Raw genomic sequence first — 22,008 nt, 5'->3', positions numbered from 1 at the left:
CCAGTCTATATTCATGGAGAAGGAGATAATTTCCCAGGGTCCCTCAGCAGACCTGCCAGGAGTTTTTAATCCCGGAGTCTACATAACAATAATGACCTTTTCTATGTTTTCGCACCACACACTTTTCTTGTCACAGAGGTTCAAGAAGTTGAGTTGCGGGGAGATCAAGGCAAGACCCCTAGGTAAAAGTGGACCCAGAGGTTGAGGGCAGCCTTTAAAGCCTGCACTCCTTCACGGGAACAAAATACCCCATTTGAAAATTCACAAGCAAATCCCTCATTACATTTTTCTAGAGGAGTATAGAAAACAGGATTTGACCTGGGAGCACTATAACGTAACACCCCACGTGGCCCAATCGAGGGCCCGAGGTGGGAGAAAGGCAAATGAGCGCCACAAGCTGCCTGTGGGGGGTTGAAGCAGGGCTGGGCCGTGAGAGGGGAGAGGACCTGAGCCCTTCTGTCTTTTGTGCTGGTTCTCACGGCCTTGCCCACCCCTGGACTTGATACACCGGCTCTTCTCTCTGCCTCAGGGAGATCAGATGGTGGCAGAAAAAGTCAGAGCGGCTCGGTTTGAATCTAACTCGTACAAAGTGTGTGGCTTTGAGCCAGTGATGTAATCTTCCTTCCTGAGGCTTTATTCTCAAAATCTGTGAAATGGGGATGTCAGTAATGCCTGCGTTGGCCCACTTCAACGGGTTGCTGGGAGACGCCATTTGATAGATGATGTTGTTATAATGCTATGCAAATGTAAACTTCTGCTCTGCAAAAGTTACTCCTATTTCCAGAACCTCCTCTTTGAAGTTAATTTATTCTAGAGTGAGAATCTAAGTTACTTGTTCTGGGTGCACCGTATTTTTAACTCCATCAATTATCCCGGACTTTGCCTTAACGAAAGGAGTTTCTGACAACAGCACGGGGGGTACTTCTGTCTTACCCTGGATGGTGAGATGAACGATAGTTATTTGGCTAACGTGATGGGTAAGGGGATAAAGTTGACCACTCTAAATGTTGGGCAGGGAGAGTCCCTTTTCTGTCTCGGTGACTTCTGGGGTCTGGTTGTGACTCAGAGAAGCCAACTTTGGAAGAAAGAAGTGGTGGGGGGGGGGTGGGGGGAGTGGTGGTGGTAAGAAAAGGTTAAGATTCAGCTACATTGGCTCTTTAACCACCCCAAACCCTCGCCACAAGCAAAGGTGGGGGGGGGGTCATCCCTCCCCTCATTCATTTGCATTCATTCTGTAAGTATCACTGGACGTTCATTATGTGCCAGGATTACGCTGGGCACTGGGAACACACATGAGCAGGACAAGCCCATTGTTGGCCTCCTGCTGCTTATAGTTTGAGAGGAAGATGAGGTTAAGTAATGTGACCAGAGAGGAAGTATCAAAGACTGCGGGGGACTTAGAACCTTAGTGTGAGGGCTTGTAACCTACCTATGCTGGGTACAGGTGTTGGAAAGAGGGACAGGAGTTGGGTAGGCCGGGGGCAGCAGGGGAGGGCGAGCAGACAGATTCTGGCATTTGCGAAGGCAATGAGGGGAGAAAGAGAGAACAGAAAGAAGTTCAGTTAGGCTTTCGGGATTTTTTTTCCTTTCTCCTCATGGCTGTCCTTGTTACTATTTTAAATGTGACTCCATCTGGATAAAAATGTGGGACGCCAAGACCTCTGGGTGGTTTTTGCCTAGCTTTATCTCCAGCCGGAGCTCCGGATGGCCTAGAATGGGCAGGACAGAGGAGGGCAGCTTAAAGGCTGACCACAGGCTCAAGACTCTGTTACGCAGCCGTTAAGTCTAGTATTCCTACGCCTGATGAGTTTCCTTGTGATACTGCACAGCATGGAGATCGAGGCCGTACACGTTGGGGCAGAGGGTGATGAGAGTACTGCCTCCCTCTGTCTACATTCCCACCCCAACGTTGATGTTGTTTTGGAGGCATGGAGGAAGTGGTGGCGTGTTTACAACCCAGATCCGGTTTTGAAGCTAGGCAGAACACCCGGCTCGATTGCACAATTCAGCTCCAGCCCCTCGTAGGTGGCCTCACCTGTGGCTGCTCCCATCTCATGCTCAGGTGGGGGTCCTGAAGCGGGCAGGGAACAATCAGGGCTGCAAAACCTCTTTTCATGTCGCATATGAAGAAACCAGCGCCCGGACAGGCGAGATGACCAGAACAAAAATCACATGGTCACTTGGTTGCAAAGCCAGGACTAGAATGCATGTCTCTAATGCCACTTGTCCATAATACTCCTTTCTGCGGCCTTTACAACCGTAGTTATTTTATTTTATCTATGTGATTCTATCTGATACTCTGAGCAGTCTTGTGTGATAGATACGGATTAAGGTCCTTTTTTTTGTAGATGAGAAAATTGAAGCTTGGGGAATTTATTCGGCCAAGTCCTCCAAGTTAGAAAGCAGATTTCCTAACTCAAAATTCAGTGTGCTTTCCATCGTGCCCTGTGGTTACGGGGCATACACAGTCTCTGGCTTTGCCGATTATCCACCTGAGAACGGCCTGGAATGTAGATAACGACCACAGAGGAGGACTTTCAAGGAGTACATTAACCATGTTTGAGCATTCTTGCCAGGCTTCCTGCATCCAAGTTGCATATCAGAATCAAAATCAGCAAGTAGCTGGCCCTTGCAAATTGCCATCTGAGCCTCAAGCCGGCAGTTTTGTGTGGGAAAAGCGGCTCCTTATCTTCAAATCCACACTTAAGGGACCCGTGTCTCTGTTTTCTGCTGCCATCCTCATGCTGCTGGGACTCTGACACTTGTTCTTGTAGAGAAGTTCTCGTTATATGTACGTGGAAAAAAAACAATAATTGAATCATCTGCACGGTGTTGTGACTTGAGCTGTGTTCCGCTCATTTATCCTTGGGGGTTAAATGGGGGTAGCAGTGCCTTTGCTGTTGGTCTGGGGAGGCCACAGGGTGGTCTGCTTCTGGTAAGGTGGCCCTGACAAGACATCACTGGTCTAGATTGGGGGTGGGAGCTGGCAGTGGTTCCGTGGCTTTCCCAGAGGATAAGTGATCTGCTAGGTGGGGAGAACCAGGTGGTTCTGTGATTGTATTGAGATGGACGGAAAGATGGGGTTGGGGGGGAACCTGCTTCGGGGAGAAAATGGGCTGGGAAGAGGTAGGGGACTGCAGAACCTGAGGCCTGGTCCCCAGCAAGTCTGCCATGGGGTGGGGAGGGTGGCAGAATGCTGGGTTTAAGGAGGTGAGGAAAGGCTGTCCCTCCTTTGGGAGGGTGATGCTTGGCAGGGGAGGGGGGCCTCGGTTAAGCTAACCGGAGAGGACTCTAGGGCAGGGTGGAGAAATCAAGCTACTGTGGTTTGTTGAGAACAAGGAGCATTTTGGGAGAACTGAACCGATCACCCCCTGCTCCCTCTAAACCAAGGACTGGACGACCGTAGAAGCGGCCTCATCTTTTAGCCTTGCTCCTTCTGTCTTTAGTCTTATCAAAACCCAGGGTCTGAGACCTGAGCACAGTGAAATATAAAATGGAAGAGAGGAGGCCACAGCGGATTAGGTCTTGACTGCTCCTACGAACCCGCAAATCCATGTTTACCTTGGGTGTGCCTCCATAGTTCCAACAGCAGGAACTGTATCTCCTGGTTCAAAGAGGGTCTGGATCTTTAAGCTGAATTGAGCTGTAACCTGTGTCCTCCTCCCTCTTTTGAGTGTCTGTCCCCTCCCACCCCCAGTGACAAGCTTTAGAGGCTTGCGGCAGGTGTTGGCCGCAGGCTGAGAGAACTGGCATATTGTGCCCGTTTGGCAGCAGCGTAGGTAGGGTGGCTCAGTGCTTGGTCACCCTGGAGGGTCACAGGCAAGCCGCTGTGCCGGGGCCCAGTGTCAGGCACAGGCATTCACGTGTGCAAGGAACCACTGTATAACTGCGTGCTTGTCCCCTTTTGGGATGGTCCCTGGCTCTTACTGCCTCTGTGCCGGCGCGTATTTACTGTGCTCGGGGCCTGGGCAGTTGAGCTAGATGGAGGGCTGTGGCCACTTCAAATAGGTTTTGATGCCCAGAGTAGTAGAAACCGTGTGAATTTCACAATGGGGGCGGGTTCATCTGGACCGTAATTTGCCGGCTGCCGTGTTCTGCCTTCTCAGAGCTCGTTTTCTTTGGCTCCGGGCTCTCCCGCCGAGGTGGGGATGCGGCGGGGGGCCGGGGGAGGTGGTCGTGCGGCGAGACAGGACCGGGGGCTGTGCAGTCAGGGAAGGAGACCGGTTTAGGGCGACCTCGACGCGACCCTGCGGAGGAGGCAACTAACTCCGGGGAAGACGAGCGAGCCCCACACAACTCTCGACCGCCGCAGGGAGGACGACTCGGTGCGCCCGCCGGCGGGCCAAGGGGACGCACGCTCGCGGGCGCTCGCTGCCTTGACTTCCCCATCCCCGCGCGGGGGAGGGGCCCGAGTGGCGCCGAGGCCGCCGAGCGCAGAAAGTGCGCGAAGGGGGGACGCGGCTGCGAGCCGCACACGTGACGGCGCCGCGCCAAACCGAGCGGGACCCGGCGGCGGCGGCGGGCGCAGCGGGCGGCCCCGAGCGGCGCGGGCGGCCTGGAGCCCCGGGAGCGGCGCGCGCGGCCCCGGCCCAGCCGCCGTCCCGGCCTCGCGCTGCACATTCTCTCCTGGCGGCGGCGCCACCTGCGGCAGCGTTCGCCCGAACATGGCGACACGGAGCAGCAGGAGGGAGTCCCGACTCCCCTTCCTATTCACCCTGGTCGCGCTGCTGCCGCCCGGGGCTCTGTGCGAGGTGTGGACGCAGACGCTGCACGGCGGCCGCGCGCCCTTGCCCCAGGACCGGGGCTTCCGCGTGGTGCAGGGCGAGCCGCGCGAGCTGCGGCTGTGGGCGCGCGGGGGGCCCCGGGGGGCGGACGAGAAGCCGCTCCGGAGGAGACGGAGCGCTGCCCTGCAGCCGGAGCCCATCAAGGTGTACGGACAGGTGAGCGGCTGGCCACCCGCCTTCCTCCGGCTCTTTCCTCTCCCCGCACTTCCTCAGCCCCGCATCCATCCTCTGCGGTGGCCTCCCAGGTGCAGGCACCACTGGGGACTTCCCGGCTTGCATTTGTGTTTTCCTCCCCTCGCACGAGTACAACCGTCAGCACTTGAATTGCATTGATCTTTCCTTCTTCCTGTCGATTTTAGCAAACGTCTGCCAGGTAAACTCGCGGGGTGCGGTGCACATTTCCCCGGGGTGGGGGCACACCGGCGTAGTTTCCAGCAGGTAGAGGAGGGGTGCAGCTTCATTTTACATGTGGCTGAAAAACGGGGTTTCTTTAGTGTGTATCGTCAGTTGGCAGTGGAGGCGAGGACCCTGCAGTTGCAGGATACTTACACAGAGCAGGCAGGGGAGGGGGTTTCTGCACCACAATTAAGGTGGGCAAACCTGAAAGCTGACTATCTTGCCGTGGTCAGAGCAAGGGGTGTGCGTGCGTCTGTGTGTTTGTGTAAGGGCTGAATTTTGTTGTTGTTGGTTGCGGGGGGGTGGGGGGGGTGGTCTATCCATTCCACCTCCCCCTTTGAGATACTGACTTTATTTTTGGACAGGGATATTAACTCATGACACTTAGGGGTTTTGAAAGACTGCAAGAATTTGGTGGGCATTATTCAGTAACTGATTTATGTCTATCCAGGCAATGGGTTTATTAGCTCATAAGTAACATGAATTTCACTTTTATGGCCAGACTTACTGCTAGGAATAGCAAACCGAGTTTGTGGGGGTTAGTATCAGCATTGGCGAAATTAATTTGACCATGTTCTTTGCCTCACGAGACTCCCAGCCCTGTGTGGTTAAGGTTGACATCAGAGCTGGAAGGTCAGTGGTGGGGTGGGGGTGCGGGTGGGGGTGGGGGGAAAGTGGGGCCAGAGGAGATGGCAAATTGCACGATTTCTAGAGTCAAAATGTTCCCATTTAAAGTAGAAGTTAAAAGATGAGTCCGAGTTCTGCCTCCCTTCACTGATTTTCTTTAGCCATGTCTTCAGGAAATACAGAGAGTTAAATATTCAACCCCTGAAGCCAGGAAGAACCTTATAAACCACCTCACTGATTGTGCCATTTTGTCGATAAAGAAACACAAGCTGAGAAAGGTGAAGTGACTAGCCCAAGGTCACGTGGGGCAGAGTTGCCTGCTGTTTCGTTTTTTGTTGGCATTGTCCCGGTGACCTTTGGGTGATCAAATAGTTGTGCTCTCTTTATACAAGGCTTCTTAAATAACTGCTTTCTAAAATTAAAAAAAAAAAAAAATACGGCTCCAGAGGGGCTTGGGATGGTGGCAAGTGGGTGGGAGCATCTGATTTCCATCAACCATCAGTCCCTGGGAAAGAGCGTGTGCCAAGGGGGCATGTAACTGCTGCGGGCAAGGGCTGCCGGAGCCCGCCTGCTTGATTCGTTTGTGGGTCCCGACCTTCTTCCCCTCTCCACCCCCATCTGAAACTTCTTTTTGTATGTTGAAAAGAAAACAGCAAGGTCCTTGCTCTCAACTGGGACAGCAGCACCCCATGTTGGGTGGGGGCGGGGGAGGGGAAACAAGAGATACTGCCTTGTTCATTGAGTCTTAACAGCCACCCAGCTCTGCTGTCTTGAATCAGCTCTGTGGGGGCTGGGAGTGGGGAGGGGTGGGAGTCCATTCTTTCTGGAGCTCATGTCCCCCGCAGCTATAGTTTTGGCTGAGGGAAGAGCTTCCTAGGGGGTGCCCTGGTGGCTTAGTCGGTTAGGGTCTGACTTCAGGGCTCAGGTCACGATCTCGCGGTTCATGAGTTCGAGCCCCACGTCGGGCTCTGTGCTGACAGCTCAGAGCCTGGATCCTGTTTCAGATTCTGTGTCTCCCTCACTTTCTCTCCCCTTCCTCCGCTTGCATTCTGCGTCTCTCTCTCTCTCTCTCAAAAATAAATAAACATTAAAAAAAAAGAGCTTCTTAGTCTCAAAAATATGCATACAGGTGCCATTTCTTGCTGGGGTTTGGTGTGTGAGGGCTCCTGGGGATGGGGGGCCAGTTAAAGATGAACCGTGTTCTCATTGTGAATGACTCTCAAACCCTCCGCTTTTGTATTTCTGAGCCAACCAGATGGAGTTTGGTTCAGTTGAGGAATGGAGAGCTAGCAGGCGAACTCATAATGAGGAATTCCTACCACGAAGGCCCAGGGCAGTGTTTTTCTCTTCTCTGAGGCCCCGAGGTTAATAAAAGTGGGATTAACTCGAATCTTTAAGGATCTGAGTTAGGTAGAAGGAAGAACTTCCCGGTACTGGGCTATCTGTCTCAAGCATGTTTGGCACAGCCCCTTCAGGCTGAAAACACAAGAGTCGGTGACTGAAGGGCTTTGGCGCGCCCCTCTTGGAGCTCCGGAGTCCCTCATCTATTTGGAATGACCTTTCTAGCAAGGGTGACCATTCGCCTCTGTTTTCCCTGGGACAGACCTAGTTTGTAAGTTGTCTGTGCTGGTTATGAAAGCGCTGCCTTCACTCTCCAGTGTCAGGATGCGGACTATAAATTATATGTCCCTTCTGCTTCTAGCTCTAAGCCAAGTTCACTTCATTCCTCCCCTCCCCTCGCCTTTCAGGTTTTTTTAAACGTCTATTTATTTTTAATATAATTTATTGTCAAATTGGCTAACATACCGTGCGTAAAGTCTGTTCTTGGTTTTGGGGGGGTAGATTCCTGTGGTTCATCGCTTACCTCCAACACCCAGTGCTCATCCCAACAAGTGCCCTCCTCAAGCCCATCACCCGTTTCCCTTCTCCCCCACCCCCCATCCACCCTCAGACTTTTCTCTGTATTTGAGAGTCTTATGGTTTGCCTCCCTCCCTCTCTGTTTGTAACTATTTTTTTTCCCCTTCCTTTTAACCTGAGGAATTGCAATATTTTCCCACAGTGGCCCGTGGAAGAGAGTGCAGTTCTAAATCGAGACGGGCGTGCAAATGAGGGAGGGCAGGACATTGTTCATCTCTCACCCCCCCACCCCAGAAAGTTTTCAGTTTAAGGGAGTAGATACAGCAGATGCAAATCCAGGCGTGTGACCGTGCTGGACAGGAGCAAAAATACACAATAAAGCAGCTACAACCCTAAGGTCGGATGTTAGTGGGTTGTGTGATACGGGAGGGCATGGGAGATGGAGGGATAAAGGGTCATCGGGCTCAGCCACTGCAGCTTCTTGCCCTCTGACCTTCGAGTGAGGTTAAGTAGATGCCTGGCAACACAGATTAGGGCTGGAAGCTGAAGCTGTCTGACCGGAGAAGCTGTAGGGGTGACGTTGAGGCCGCTGGCTTCGGGAACAGGGGAAGGAGAGCTTCTGCAGGGAGATAGCTGGCCTGCAGCTGAGAAAGAGCACTGTGTTGGAGGCAATGCTGGTTCTCTTTTTCTCCGGCTCCACTCACCTACGGAGCAAACTAGGCGTGGTTCCTGTGACGATATTCCTCCTCATGTTCTGGAACGTGGGAGAGTGGTTTCTGTCGTGATCCCTTACGGGCATGTTTGTAATAATAAAGTATGGTAAGAGCAGTGAAAACAAGTTGCTGTCAGATATTAGGACTTTTCTGTTCTGGGTTCAGAGTTCCGAGGTTGAGCCCCGCCAAAAAAGGGCCCAGTCGAAGTCCCAAGTTCAGAGTTCCGAGGTTGAGCCCCGCCGCAAAAGCGCCAAGTCGAAGACGGGGGCCTCCATCGTTCTTGCCACACTGACTTTCTTCCAGACTTGACGCCTGCTCCCTGCCTCTGTGTCGTCATGCTTGCTTTTCCTCTGCCTGAGATGGTCTTCTCCCACTCCTGTCTTTGCTCGCAAAGCCCCTGTTCCCTTCTTCGGCATCCGGGGAACACCTCCAAGCATTCCCAGGCAGGCGCCAGTGGGAAGAGCTCTTTTGAACTTGGTTGCAGCACTTACTGCCTTGTGTTATAATTGCTTGTTTGTCTCATTTCCCTGTTTGCTCCTTGAGGGCATGGACCAAGCCTTTCTCTTCTCTGTGGCTGGCACTTGGGAAGCCCTTAATGAATATTTGTGGACCGACTGCCTGCTTGGAAGAGGAGGAGCCCAGAGGGTAGGAAGCACATCCAAGTTACAGGAAAGGTATTTAGGAGGAGGACCATGGCGAGCCCACAAACGGAGAGGGAAAGTGGGTTGGCTCTCTCCGTGGTGAGGGTAGTGAAGTCCTGATTTTGCTGTGCTGTCCTGGGGGTTATGTGGAACAAAGAGCTGGGATTCTGTCGTACAGAAGCCTCCCTTTTAGGGCTATCATGGTATTATTGCTAATGGTATTGTTTTGGGGAAAAAATCCTTTGGAATGAAGCGCAAAGCCTAACGGGATTTACAGGTTTATTTTCCTTCCAGTGAGCTCTCTCTTCATAATTCCTGCTTTTTAGAGGCCAGGGAGTATTCAATGTCCTGATTTGAGACTGAAAATAAAGTGTCTGTTACAGCACAAGACCCTGGGACAAAGAGCCTCCTTTGGGGGTGGGGTACTTACGGCTTTAGATCTCTTTGGAGTAGATTCTTGCATGATACACTTGCTTGGGAAAGAGTCGGCGGGTTGATTCTGACGTTAGGATGCTTGACCTGTTTGCTTCCAAAAGACGAGAAGGCAAAGCATTTGTTGTTTCACGGGGCCTTCTATGTAGGTGAAGAGTTGGCCTGGGGTGTTGGGTTGGGTCGGTAAAGGCCGTGACCTTGAAAAACTTCCTGGTTCCACTTGGCATCTCTTCTTCTTGCGGGCGGCTCTTTGCTCAGGCTCTGGCCACCCTTTAGTTCATCAGGGGCTTGTACATCTTGGGGCACGGTGGGCGGAGGCTGTGGGAGGTGGAAGGAATGGGAGGAAGAAGGGATGGGGGAGGGGCGAGGAGCCGGAGAAGTAAACAGAGAGAATGAAAAGCCTTCCAGTGGGTTCATTTAGCCTTCAGTGGGTAATACATGTTTACAAGAATATAGCGAGAAGTAAATTTCCCTCTTTCTCGCGTCCCCGGTTTATGTGCTGCCACTGTGCTTAGTTTTTCTGTATGTCTTTCCAGAAACATTGTACCCACATGTATGGCATGTATGTTCAGAAAATTTGGAACTTGCAATATCGATGGCTTTCTGTTATCCATAGCCGCTGATACCATTGAGCAATGAGATTCGCTGTGGCTCCAAGGTGTTCTTTATGGTATATGACTATTAAAAGGTAGGGACTTACGTGCAGTGTCAGAATGTAAGATAGGTTGTCACTTTTCCACCAGGCCAGGTGAAGGAAAAGGCGGTCTCGTTGCACTCAGGGCTCCTGCAGGCCGGGAGAGCGGCATGGTAGCTCTTGTTTCTTGGCAAGCTGCTGGAGAGCCGTTCCCTAGAGGGGAAGAGCCCAGGTTCGCGAGAACGTCAGAACGTAGACATCACGGATCTTGGTTTTGCTCATGTTCGTTTTGAGACTATTTTCTTTATATTCTGCAAAATGAAGTCAGTGGCGTGTTTAATAAATTGCTCTGGGACCCGGGATCCAGGAGGCAGGTCCTAAGAGCAAACTAATATCCCACAGCCAAAGATGGATGTTGTCAGGGCATTTCATTGCCATGTTTGGGTCTGTTCCTCCTTAGAGGTGACAGCCATCTTTGTGTTGCCATTGTTCAATCCCAGGGCCGGAGGTAGATGGAGCCAGTCATGGGCAGACACGGGAACATTCTAATAACCTGGAAAGGAGGTAATCCAAAAAGTAACCGATTTACCTTTGCTCTGTATGTATTTATTTATTTTCATTTAAGGCACCAGGTTACCCTCCTGGTTAATTTTGCTTAGGTGAATATTAAAATGAGTTTGCTTTCTTGAGTAGCTGATCTGTGAAATGGCTGGCATAAACGTGTTCAGGGAAAGCCAGTTTGGCGTATGGAATTTTCGACAACAAGTCAGATGCCGATAATTGAGAGATAACTGCACAGAAATCTCTTCAAGCTGAGGTATTACGTTAACTTTTCAAAACATTTAAAAAAAAGAGTTAGTTGTAATGGCAGTAAAGGAGAGCTCGCTACATTTTGGTTTGAATAATCGAGGGCTAGTATTTCTTCATAAGTGGTCTGGGCTGCTTAGGGGTAGGGCGTTCACTTTGTTGCGCATAGAACCTTCCCGTGTATTCTCTAGGTACACCCGAATCCATTGGCACATGGCATATTCAGTCCAGCCACGTAGATGCAAAAATCAATTTCCCTCAGTTTAAAATGAGCCACAGTTAATTTCGACCTAATTGATTGGTTTATCGACCTGTGGACCTGGGGCCTTCGAAGAAGTGGCATGGGCAGCCTTCTGGCATTGAAGTGGCTGATGATGCTATAAATCAGAGAAGGCAGGGTCGGTGGCTGATCAGCATCAAGATTTGGATTGTCTCTCATGTTACTGTGAGACCTTGAGGTCTCGATTGTCACACGAGGCATGCTTTGTGCATTTTGGGGCGGGTCCCCTAGAAATAGGACTTCATAACGATCAGGACCATTGTGGGGAGTCAAAAATAAGCACAAAATTCTGCTATCCACGGGGTCATTGTTAGCAACAGTGGTGACGTCCATGATCATGTCACTGCTGCCAGCCAAGAGCCGGAAGACCCTGTCTTCCTGGCCCCACGGCAGGTCTTCACACACAGCGCTCTTTGCTAGCCCGGTCTTCACACACAGCGCTCTTTGCTAGCCCGGTCTTCACACACAGTGCTCTTTGCTAGCCCTTCCTGCGGCCACGGAGACGTTCTGTGTCTGTGTGGTCCAGCGTGTCGACTGGCACAGGACCGGTAGTACTGAGAACTGAATTTATTTTCTTTCACTTACTTTTAGTCAATTTAAGTTTAGGTTGAAACGGCCACATGTGGCCCTTGGCCACTGTTTTAGAAGGCATAGCTTTAAAAAAAAAAAATTTTTTTTTTAAATGTTTATTTAGGGGGAGACACAGACCCTGAAGCAGGCTTCAGGCTCTGAGCTCCAAGCTGGCGGCACAGAGCCCGGTGCGGGTCTCGAACCCATGAACCGCGAGAGCACGACCTGGGCCAAAGTCGGACCTTCAACCGACTGGGCCACCCAGGCGCCCCTTAGAAGGCACAGCTTTAGTGGATGGAGGGAGGCCTGCCTTTTGCAGTACTGGGCAACCTCTGCCTCACCCAGGAGAGAAGCCGTGGTGACAGCAGAGGCCAGCACTTGTTTCCGCCACAAATGGCTGGAGCAAAGCAAGAGCCGAGGGCTGTAGCCTAAAGCCAGGATTCGGTGGCCGCCGACTGCCAACTTGGATGTCGGGAGACAGTGGCCTCTCTTCCCCAGGTCGGGACGCATCAGCGGCCACGGGGCGTGCAGTGGATGCAGCGTTCCTCTGAGAGGGGGGCCCCTCTGGGCATTAGCCACTTGGGTCGTGAAGGCTGACCCCTGGGCCTTCACCTGTGACATGGCCTTGCACACCCAGCTCCCTCGTACCGGGCTTTGCCGGGGTGGTGTTGCACACACCATGCGTGTCTGTTGAGCGGTGCAAGATGCAAGCCGTGCCTCGCCGGGGGGGCCGTCTCCTCCCCGCCCCTGCCCTCCGCTTCCTGTGTGCTTATTGATTTACCTCCGCGTAGCTGGGTCTGTCTTTCATCCCTGCGACCCTGCAGGCTGGCACGAAGACAAACATCACGGGCGTGTGGTCTTCATCACTGCATGTGGGCCCCCACCCCCCCCTTCCCGGCCGGCCCCTTACCTTAGCATGCCATCGCTGTTCCTGCCGCTGCAAGCTCTTGGCTCGGAAAATCGGGACCCTTCACGATGATTTATCTCCAGTCCCCGGAATTAGATTAAAAACACAGCTACGAATTCTCAGAAAGGCAGGCTGATGTGATTATGTCCCAAATCTGAATGGCAGACAAGGGCAATAAAAAGATGTACTTATAGGCGTTTTGCGCCGCGCGGGGGCCGACGTGCTGTTTATTATTTATTCAACCCCCTCCCCCCGCCCCCTTGTTGGTTTTTTAAATCAAGAAAGTAACGTGGCTTCCGTGTTTTAGAAAAGAGACTAGCCTGTTCAGTAGAAACTTTCCTTCCCCAAATAACTGTGGATCAGAGTGTGGGGGAAGATGGCTAGGGTGATTCTTACGTAAAATAAATGTGGGTTTGAGCCAAGGAGTGGATCCTGAATTTAAGACGCTAGCTGGTGCTGGGGTGAGATCCATTTCACTCTGCCGGCGGCAGGGGCGGGGGTGGGGGGTGGGGGGGTGGGGGGGCAGCTGAGGAGTGTTGTGATGGATTTGAACTCTTAGGAAACCTCTGTGCCCAGAAGAAATCGGGAAAAGCTGGGATGATCTCATTGAACCAGGAGGGCCAGGGTTCAAAGCAGCCTTGGGTCGGGGAGGCTGGGTGGCTCAGTCGGTTAAATGTCCGACTTTGGCTCAGGTCATGATCTCACCGTTTGTGAGTTCGAGCCCTGCGTCGTCGGGCTTGTGCTGACAGCTCAGGGCCTGGAGCCTGTTTCGGATTGTGTCCACCACCCCTCCCCCCCCCAAAATAAATAAACATTAAAAAAATTGTCAAGGCAGCCTTGGATGAAAGGCTGGTTTGGAGACTGTCACTGTGGACACTCAAGTGAGTGCCTCTGAGATGAGTTGTATATGGGGTAGTGGTCCAGGTAGTGGAGGACCCTGTTTCTCGTTAGCCCAGGGGTTGTGTGCAAGGCAGTTCCATGAGGGTCTGCTCCGGGGACCTGGGAAGAAAGGCCAGTGCTGGCCTGCCTAAGGATCCCCGCAGAGGAACCTGCTGACAGCAGGGTGTGGGGACAGAGTGGAGGTGGGAGAGCAGCCGGTGACACCGTGGGAGCTTTTGGGGAGACGGGAAGCGTTTGAAACCTGTGCTCAGTTCTTTGCGTCACAGGAGACAGTGCACCTATGCCTTACCTCATCTGTATATATTTAGTCCCCTGGGCTGGGACAGGGGTGAAAGGCTGGTTGGCTCTGAGCTGGGGCGTTGAGCTCGCAGAGAGATGCCTGGGGGGCTTCCCACGGGCGCCTTGCCCTCCTGTGAGCTTAGGGGGCATCTCGTATTACCCTGGATCACATCCCTGGATGGGATGTGTTCTCCTCTCTCTCAGCTTCCCCAGTGTGGTAAAGGAGCCACCGGTAAGGTGAGAGCTTGATGCATGATTTGAATGTGGTCCCTTTGGGGCAAGGAAAGTTCTAGAAATCAGTGCCACCTCTGCACTGGAGCCTCGGGAACGGGAGCTTGGGTTACCCCACATTGCGGTGAGGAAGGCTTCCTGGCCGCGAGCTCTGAGCTAGGCTCAGGCGTGTGGCGTTTTCATCATTGTCCTATGTACGATGTCATCGTTGGCCCTTGAGGCCTCAGGATTCCAGCCTAGGTGATGCTGATGTTCATTTTTTTATACAGAGCCATTTTGTGAAGAATGGCTTATTTTGGTGTAAATAACATACCAACAAGAGGAAATAACGTTTTAGCATTTTGCAGGTTATGAAGCGTATTCACGGGTAACGTCTCGTTTGATGCCTCCCCCCCCCCCTTTTTTTCCTGTTTGATACTTCTAACAGCTCCATAAAATCAGGAAGATAAGAATTCTTCTCATTTCACAGATGGGTATTTGAAGGCTCAGAAAGATATAGCGACGTACCAAACGTCTTGCCGCTATTAAAACCATAGAGACCAAGACTGAAAACCAAGCCTCTGACTTGTCTCTAGTTTACTGTGGCACATTTGCCTCTTGTAAATACTCCAGCGAAAGCTTCGCTTGCAGCCAGGGATCTACAGCCTGTTTGCTGTGAACTCTCTTTTCCTCCTGTAAAACCTAGAGATTCATAGAACTCTCCCCTCCCCTTGGCTCTCCTGGTTGCACTCATTTTCTTCCAGCTTTTCAAATGGGACGGTTCCCGTGTCCCTCCCAGCTCCTGGCTTTTGCTCTGCTCTTCCCCCCCCCCGGTGTGGATCTTTCTCCTCCATCCCGTTTCTCCTAACATCTTTCTCTTCATCTTTGTGGTCCCCACTGTAAGTCACGCCTTCTGGGCACTCACATCCTCTCCCTGACCTGAGGTTATGCCCCACTCCCAGAAGTCCTCTGTTTCCTAACGCCTGGCATGGCGTTTGCTGTATAGTAAGTGCTCAGTAAACATTTATGAATGAACGAGGTGGAGGGCGATTTGTGGTGAAGCTGCTAAACCAAAGAGGCAGGGCAAGGTAAGTGCATGTTGTAGAGCCATCCTCTAAAGAGCTTTTAGAAATGGCTTGGGTTCCTAGGCGAATCCTCATTTGTGGTTAGCCCTGGCTTAGGGGGTCAGCAGCCTGTGCCGGCTGCTGAGCTGGCTCGCTGTAGCCTCTCCCTGTAATGCCCTGCTCTGGGGGCCTGTGGAACAGCACCTCTGACTCTGTCTGTGGACTTAACCTCATCTGCAAAATGTGCAAGTTGGTTTAGATGTTCTCTGAGGTTCTTTCTGGCCTGATATTTTCTTCTTTTTCTTACCACCTGGTAAATTAGGGGCTGCTAATTTTCATGACAGATTTTTTACAGTTTCTTAGAAATTTTAATGAATTCATTAATTAATTCATTATTTAGAGAGAGTAGGGGAAGGGGCAGGGAGAGAGGGAGAGAATCTTAAGTAGGCTCCATGGTCGGTGTGGAGCCCAACACAGGGCTCGATCCAAGGACCCTGGGGTCATGATCTAAGCTGAAATCAAGAGTTAGACGCTCAATGGGCTGAGCCACCCAGGCGCCCCTCACAGGTTCTTTTTAATAGGGAGCCCTCCTGGAATAGCGGGGCTGCTATTGGCCAAATGACAAAGTGGGGTTCACCAGGAGGGGGTGCCACAGATAGGTCAGTGGTGGATAGATTCTTCTAGCCAAGGATCAGTCAGAAATACAGGTCAATCTTTCTGAACTGGTATTGTAAGTCATTGAAAATATGATTATTACCCTTTTGATAGAGGGAAAGCAAAAGATATCCCCCTACCGACCTCCCTACCTCTTTTCTATTTTTTTTTTTAATTTTTATAACGTTTATTTATTTTTGAGACAGAGAGAGACAGAGCATGAACAGGGGAGGGTCAGAGAGAGAGGGAGACACAGAATCTGAAACAGGCTCCAGGCTCCGAGCCATCAGCACAGAGCCCGATGCGGGGCTTGAACTCACGGACCGCGAGATCATGACCTGAGCCGAAGTTGGATGCTTAACCGAGTGAGCCACCTAGGCGCCCCATACCTACCTCTTTTCTAAAGCGAGCTCATGACCCCAGTGAAGGAGGTGGTAATGAAATGCGTTTTTTTCACCCAGAGTTATTCTCTGTTTGTTTGCTCATCTGTAAAGTGGGCAGCTGAATTTATCAGCAAAGTCATTTATGAGTTCTGTGGCTGAAGCGTCTTGAGCCAACAGAGAAGTCAAATGTGTGAGCTGAGCAGGGGCTCTCTGCAGGGAGTTCTTAAACTAGATCGTAGCTCTCCTTCCGAGGTGGAGCGCCCAGGGAGGATAATGAGCTTTGCTAAATATAGTGAGGACACCGTCCTGAAAGGGGACACTCAGGACACGGAGGGGCCATTTGCACACCTAGCATTTAGGTCATGCAAATGGATGGTTTGACAAAACCTTGTTATTCTTGGGCCTCGGGAGTCTGTCTTTGGTTTCCTCAGGCCTGTCCTATAGTCCAGGGGATTTAGCAGCCTCCTGTCCTCGAAATTGAAGGACAGGGTATTTGCTTTATCCTTCATTGTAGAATTTAAAAAATCCTTCTTCGAATTTCGTTGCTGCTGAGGCGGAGGAGTGAACCAGACTGTCTTGTTTGTCCTCCTCATCCTTCGAGCTGGAAAGAAGCTGTGTAGGAGTGGTGAGGACCACAGGCTGTGGGTGTCCGTCTAGGACATCCCGATCTTTGGCTTTGACCACTTTGAAAGAGGTGATGGCAGAAGAAATGAAAGGAGGTGACATGGGGCCTGTTCCATTAACAGCCCCCATCCTCCTGAATAAGCTTCAGCGAGTCTATGTATTTTGACGGTTCTTCGCACCGGTCAGACTTGCAACACTGATTTCCCCCAGAGGGGCTGTGTGTCCTCTTGATGGGGGAAGAAACCATTTACGAGCCTCAAAGAATGCCTGGCACCTAGTAGGCCCCAGTGCCTTCATCAGTAGGGGAAGGCCGGAGCGGTCAGGGCCTCCATACAACAAGCAATTTATTTGTCCTCCTTTCTATTTATAACAACCCAGAGCTTGGGGCTGGGGCGGTACCAGATTCCTTTTTTCACTCTGAATAATGAGGCAAATCATTTAACCTCTTCCGAACGCCAGGGCACCCCAGGGGCCGGGCGGAGGGGGCTGAGAGACAACGTGGGGGTGGCTTGCACTGAGGTGTGCGGGGGTCCTGAGGATTGTTGAGAGCTGGAAGTGGATGCTAGCTTGAGGCTGATTCTCCAGCAGGGGACTGGGGATCCTGGGAGCAGGGACCAGGAGGACTGTGGGGATGCCGCGGCTCTGCGGATGCTGCTGACGGCCCTTTGAAGGATTGCTTTGGCCAGAGACCCACTCCTCAGCCTGCCTCTTCTATGACTCATTCTGACTGCATATTTTGGTAGCAGGAAAGAAAGAACGAGATGAGTCGAAAAAGCAGTTAAGAGTGGGAGTTCTAGGTATTAGATCAGCACTTCGGAAGTATGATGTTCTTCACAGGTCACCGATACAGGCTTAACAAAAAAATGATTGAGGTGGGGGTGCCTGGGGAGCTCAGCTGGTGAAGCATCCGACATCGGCTCGGGTCATGATCTCGCGGTCTGTGGGTTCAAGCCCCGCGTCGGGCTCTGGGCTGACAGCTCAGAGCCTGGAGCCTGCTTTGGATTCTGTGTCTCCCTCTCTTTCTGCTCCTTCCCTGCTCGTGCTCTGTCTCTCTCTGTCAAGAATAAGTAAAAGCATTAAAAACATAAAATAAAATAAAAAGTTATTGAGGTGAAATTCACATAACATAAAATTAACCATTTTATTATTAATTTTTGTAGCATTTATTCTTTAATGCTTTAATGTTTTTGTTTAATTAATTAATTTTTTTTAATAATGTTTGTTTATTTTTTGAGACAGAGACAGAGTATGAACGGGGAGGATCAGAGAGAGAGGGAGACACAGCTTTCGAAACAGGCTCCAGGCTCTGAGCTGCCAGCACAGAGCCCAACGCAGGGCTGGAACTCAGGAACCGTGAGATCATGACCTGAGCCGAAGCCGGTTGCTTAACTGACTGAGCCACCCAGGTGCCCCATGTTTTTATTTATTTTTGTGACAGGGAGAGGCAGAGCATGAGCAGGGGAGGGGTAGAGAGAGAGAGAGGCACAGAATCCGAAGCAGGCTCCAGGCTCTGAGCTGTCAGCACGGAGCCCAACGTGGGGCTCGAACCCACGAACCGTGAGATCATGACCTGAGCCGAAGTCGGACGCTTAACCGACTGAGCCACCCATGCACCCCAAAATCAACCATTTTAAAGTGAGTAGTTCAATGGTGTGTAGGACATTGACAGTGTTATGTGGCTACCACCCCTGTCTAATTGCAAGCCGTTTCCATCGCTCTAAACGAAAATAAAACCCCTCACCTAGTAAATGGTTACTTCCTGTTTCCCTTTCCCCCCAGCCCCTGGCAACCAGCAGTCTACTTTCTATCTGTATGGATTTACTCATTCTGCATATTTCATGTAAATGGGCTCATGCCATGTGTGACCTTTTGTGTCTGACTGCTTCCACTAGTGTAGTCTTTTTTTGAGGTTTATCCACGTTGTGCCATATATAGGATCATAGAATTGTAACAACTACTCCAGACTACCCAAAGACGGCCTCCTCCCAAAAAGAGTGAGTCTTTTTTTCTTTTTCAACGTTTATACATTTTTGAAAAAGAGAGAGAGAGAGCGCTCACGTGCCTGCGAGTGAGCATGAGCGAGGGAGGGGCAGAGAGAGAGACACGGGGACAGGGGATCCAAAGCAGGCTCTATGCGGATAGCATTGAGCCTGATGCGGGGCTTGAACTTGGGAACTGTGAGATCACACCCTGAAGCCAAAGTCAGCCGCTCAAGCGGCTGAGCCGCCCAGGCGCTCCAAAGAGTGAGTCTTCTAGTTACCACGAGTTTGGTCGCAGGTCCTAGGAGTGGAATGGACTAGATTCATTGCTCCCCAAAGAAGCTGCATTATGGACGCCTGGAGCGTGTCTTTTAAAAAGATGAATTTCTGGGCCCCAGTCAGGGGGTCTGAATCCCAGAGTCTGGGGTGGGTTCTGTCAGCTGGGTTTGGGAGCCCCTGATCAGGTGACCTCTCGGGCCTGAAAGAGCTGTCTGTGAGCCTAGCGGGGGTGCGGGGGGTGCTGAAGCACCTCCCAAGTGCTGTTGGTTGTTGATGATGCTGTTTCTGTGTGGGGAGATTTTTCTGGCATGCGATTTTTCTCTGCTTTCTGAGGGGAGACCTCGGCCCCTCCCTGCTGCTTTTCCAGCTCCAATTAACTGTGTCTCATTTATCAAGTCTTTTTTTTTTTTTTTTTTTTAAGGTGTTTCTCCAGGCTTGCCTTCGACTTCCTTTGTAAGAAAGCCCTTGGACGTTGTGATGCTCGTCCTTTGTGCCGCTCTCACCCCTTCACCTCTGTTAGGACTGGTGGAGGGGGCCTCATAAATCTTATGTCCTCTGAGTAGAAAGACTTCAGCAAGGAGCATTGAGACCTCTTTCCTACTCTCCTCACTGAAGGCTTTGTCACCTATTCCCAGTGTGATTTGATTGTCACCTGCCACAGGGGACCGTGCTGAGGTTGCTCAAGTTAAATATTGGTGGGCTCTTTCATCCCCGACCCTGAGAACTTGGGTGATTCTCGTAGGTTCCGAATCCTTTATTGTATCGATGTTTGCGTACGTTCTGTGTTTATTCCCCTCTGGTTCTAAGGGTGGGAATGTTTTTGGAGGGGAAAGGCTTGTAGCCTGAATTCCGAGGGCACCTGTGCTAGTGGGCTTCTGATCTGTAGATGCTTCTAGATTCTTCCCAGAGGCATGAGCTGGAAGGGGAGAGGTGGGGGAACAGGAAGGCTGGAGGTAAGGCATGAGTTACTGGTGGAGATTCCAATCTTAGCTGCTCTTTTCCCCTCTAGCATTCTGGGTTAAATTATTTACTTCTTTCCCTTTTTTATTTGTACCTCTCGCTTGATGGTCGCCTGGACTTACCTCTGGGAATGAGAAGGGACATTTTGGAATGACATGTTTTCCTAAAAACATATCAAAGGTCTTTTCTTGAAAGAGGTCTCATTTCCGATAGATCAAATTAGACGCGGGCGCTCAAGAGCCAAAGCAAAGTAGTTAAGGATTAGCTCCTTTGTCATCTTGTCTGCCAGGTTTATGGCACTGTTGTTTTCTGTCTCCCCTGTGACATCTGGGAGCACCTCAAGGAGGGGGTGGGGAAAGCTAGGGCGGTGGCGGGGTAAGGAACAGAAAGGAGAAAGGAGGTGTGGGAAGGGGAGGGTTTTCTGCTGCAGAACCTTGATAGGAAGACAGCTCAGAGGGCACCGCAGCTCAGGCTTGGACTTTTCATCAGCCCGAGAGGTGAGGGTGGTGGGGTGTGTGTATAAGTGGGCTCTGCAGAGACTACCCAGAGCCCAGGATCTTGATCCTTCTACGCGTGCCCAAGACAGCTGAGGCTGGAGAAGCAAGAGGCTTCTCCACGACGTTGCTCCGCAAGAGGGAGCATGCACTCTCCTGACTGTTGGGGCCTGGTGGGGGGGAGGCGGGCGGTGGTTTGCCCTGATTCTGACCATTAACACGAGCTCACGGCATTTTTGTTAGTACGATCCTTGGTTTGCTCATCACACGGAGGGGGTGAAATGTTAGCTCGGGGGTTGGGAGATGCCAGCCCTTGAACGATCCATCGGTGTCTGGTGAAGTAGGATGAATAAAAGTAACGTAGTTGGTTTTTCATAAAGTGGGACTCTCGGACGAACTGTTCTTTGTTCTGAGATAGATCCTTACTCTGTTTTCGGTGTGAAACTGTCCTTCCTTTAAAAAATGGCAGTGATTGTAGATGGTGGTTATGTTGCTTAAGAGGGCTAACTGCATAACGGACGAGTCCTGGCAGTCCCAGGGGTGTCATTGGGTTGCCCAACTGTGGGGAGTTCAAAATGAGTGTGACTGATTAGGGGAGGGCTTTCTCCTCGGGGACGTGGGCTCCTTCCTGCTTGTGGTTCCACTCTCCTTTGGGGCTCTGGAGTCCCGGACGGAGCCTGCAGATGAGGAAGAGGCAGAAGGCTGGGAGGGGGCTGGGGCTAGTTGGCACTGCCACCTTCAGTCAGTCCCAGGCCACACCCCACTGCAAGGCAGCCTGGGCAACAGTCTTCGGTGTCCTCAGGAAGCAGAAAAAACCGGTTCAGAGACCAGCAAGTCAGGCTCTGACTGCTGTTTTTGTTAACGTCCCTACGTGGCAAAACAGAGTTGGCCAACCAATCGTCTGTTGGCTTTTCTAATTTATTTTCATTTACTGGTTTACAGAATCCAGGAGTCTGGGAACTACTGCTTGGCAATAATCCAAAGGTCATTTCTGGGGAGTCCTGGAAAAGATTTCCTTGCCTGGGACACTCTAAAACTAATTAAATAAAACGGTGCCATGATGTTTTTCTCTTGTTCCTCCTTGTTAGGCCCTAAGGGTGAGCAGTGGCCCCTCTAGGCCAGCCAGCCGGAGCACCCGGTGGCACAGATGTTTGCAAGCACGTGGTCTTTCGGGGAACCCCGGGTGGCTCAGTCGGTTAAGCGTCCGACTTCGGCTCAAGTCGTGATCTCACAGTTTGTGGGTTCAAGCCCCACGTCGGGCTCCGTGCTGACAGCTCAGCGCCTGGAGCCTGCTTTGGATTCCATGTCTCCCTCTCTCTCTGCCCCTCTCCCGCTTACACTCCTGTCTCTCTCTCAAAAATAAATAAAATATTCAAAAAAAAAAGTTGAAAGCCTGTGGTCTTTCTGGCCTTAGCACTTTTTCTGAATGAGGAAGATGTTCCAGTGTTTTGGTTTTAAGCCTTAGGGGGTGCACGTCCTGTGTATGGGTTGGGGATGAAAGTGACCAGAGATTGATTACGCAGAAGACAAGAA

General features: G+C 51.4%; 1 protein-coding gene and 1 long non-coding RNA gene across 4 annotated transcripts in view; one reads left to right on the top strand and one right to left on the bottom strand.

The window, feature by feature from the left end:
- Positions 1-4,138: 4,138 nt before the first annotated feature.
- SORL1 (sortilin related receptor 1) overlaps positions 4,139-22,008 on the top strand; it is a 171,382-nt gene continuing 153,512 nt past the window's right edge. For all 3 annotated transcript variants that reach the window (XM_027036764.2, XM_027036763.2, XM_027036762.2), the window contains exon 1: positions 4,139-4,940. In XM_027036764.2, the coding sequence (XP_026892565.1) occupies positions 4,665-4,940 (276 nt within the window). In that variant the 5' untranslated portion in view covers positions 4,139-4,664. The remainder of the gene's footprint in view (positions 4,941-22,008) is intronic.
- Positions 9,673-12,900, bottom strand: LOC113593222 (uncharacterized). Its single transcript, XR_003413311.2, has 3 exons — positions 12,653-12,900; positions 10,152-10,298; positions 9,673-9,769 (listed from the first exon to the last, which is right to left on the bottom strand). It is a non-coding gene; the product is annotated as an uncharacterized LOC113593222 (long non-coding RNA).

Source organism: Acinonyx jubatus, chromosome D1 (assembly GCF_027475565.1).
Source record: "Acinonyx jubatus isolate Ajub_Pintada_27869175 chromosome D1, VMU_Ajub_asm_v1.0, whole genome shotgun sequence".
NCBI lineage: Eukaryota > Metazoa > Chordata > Mammalia > Carnivora > Felidae > Acinonyx > Acinonyx jubatus.
Note: the sequence above shows the minus strand (reverse complement) of the source record. Positions and strands in the feature narration are given on the sequence as shown.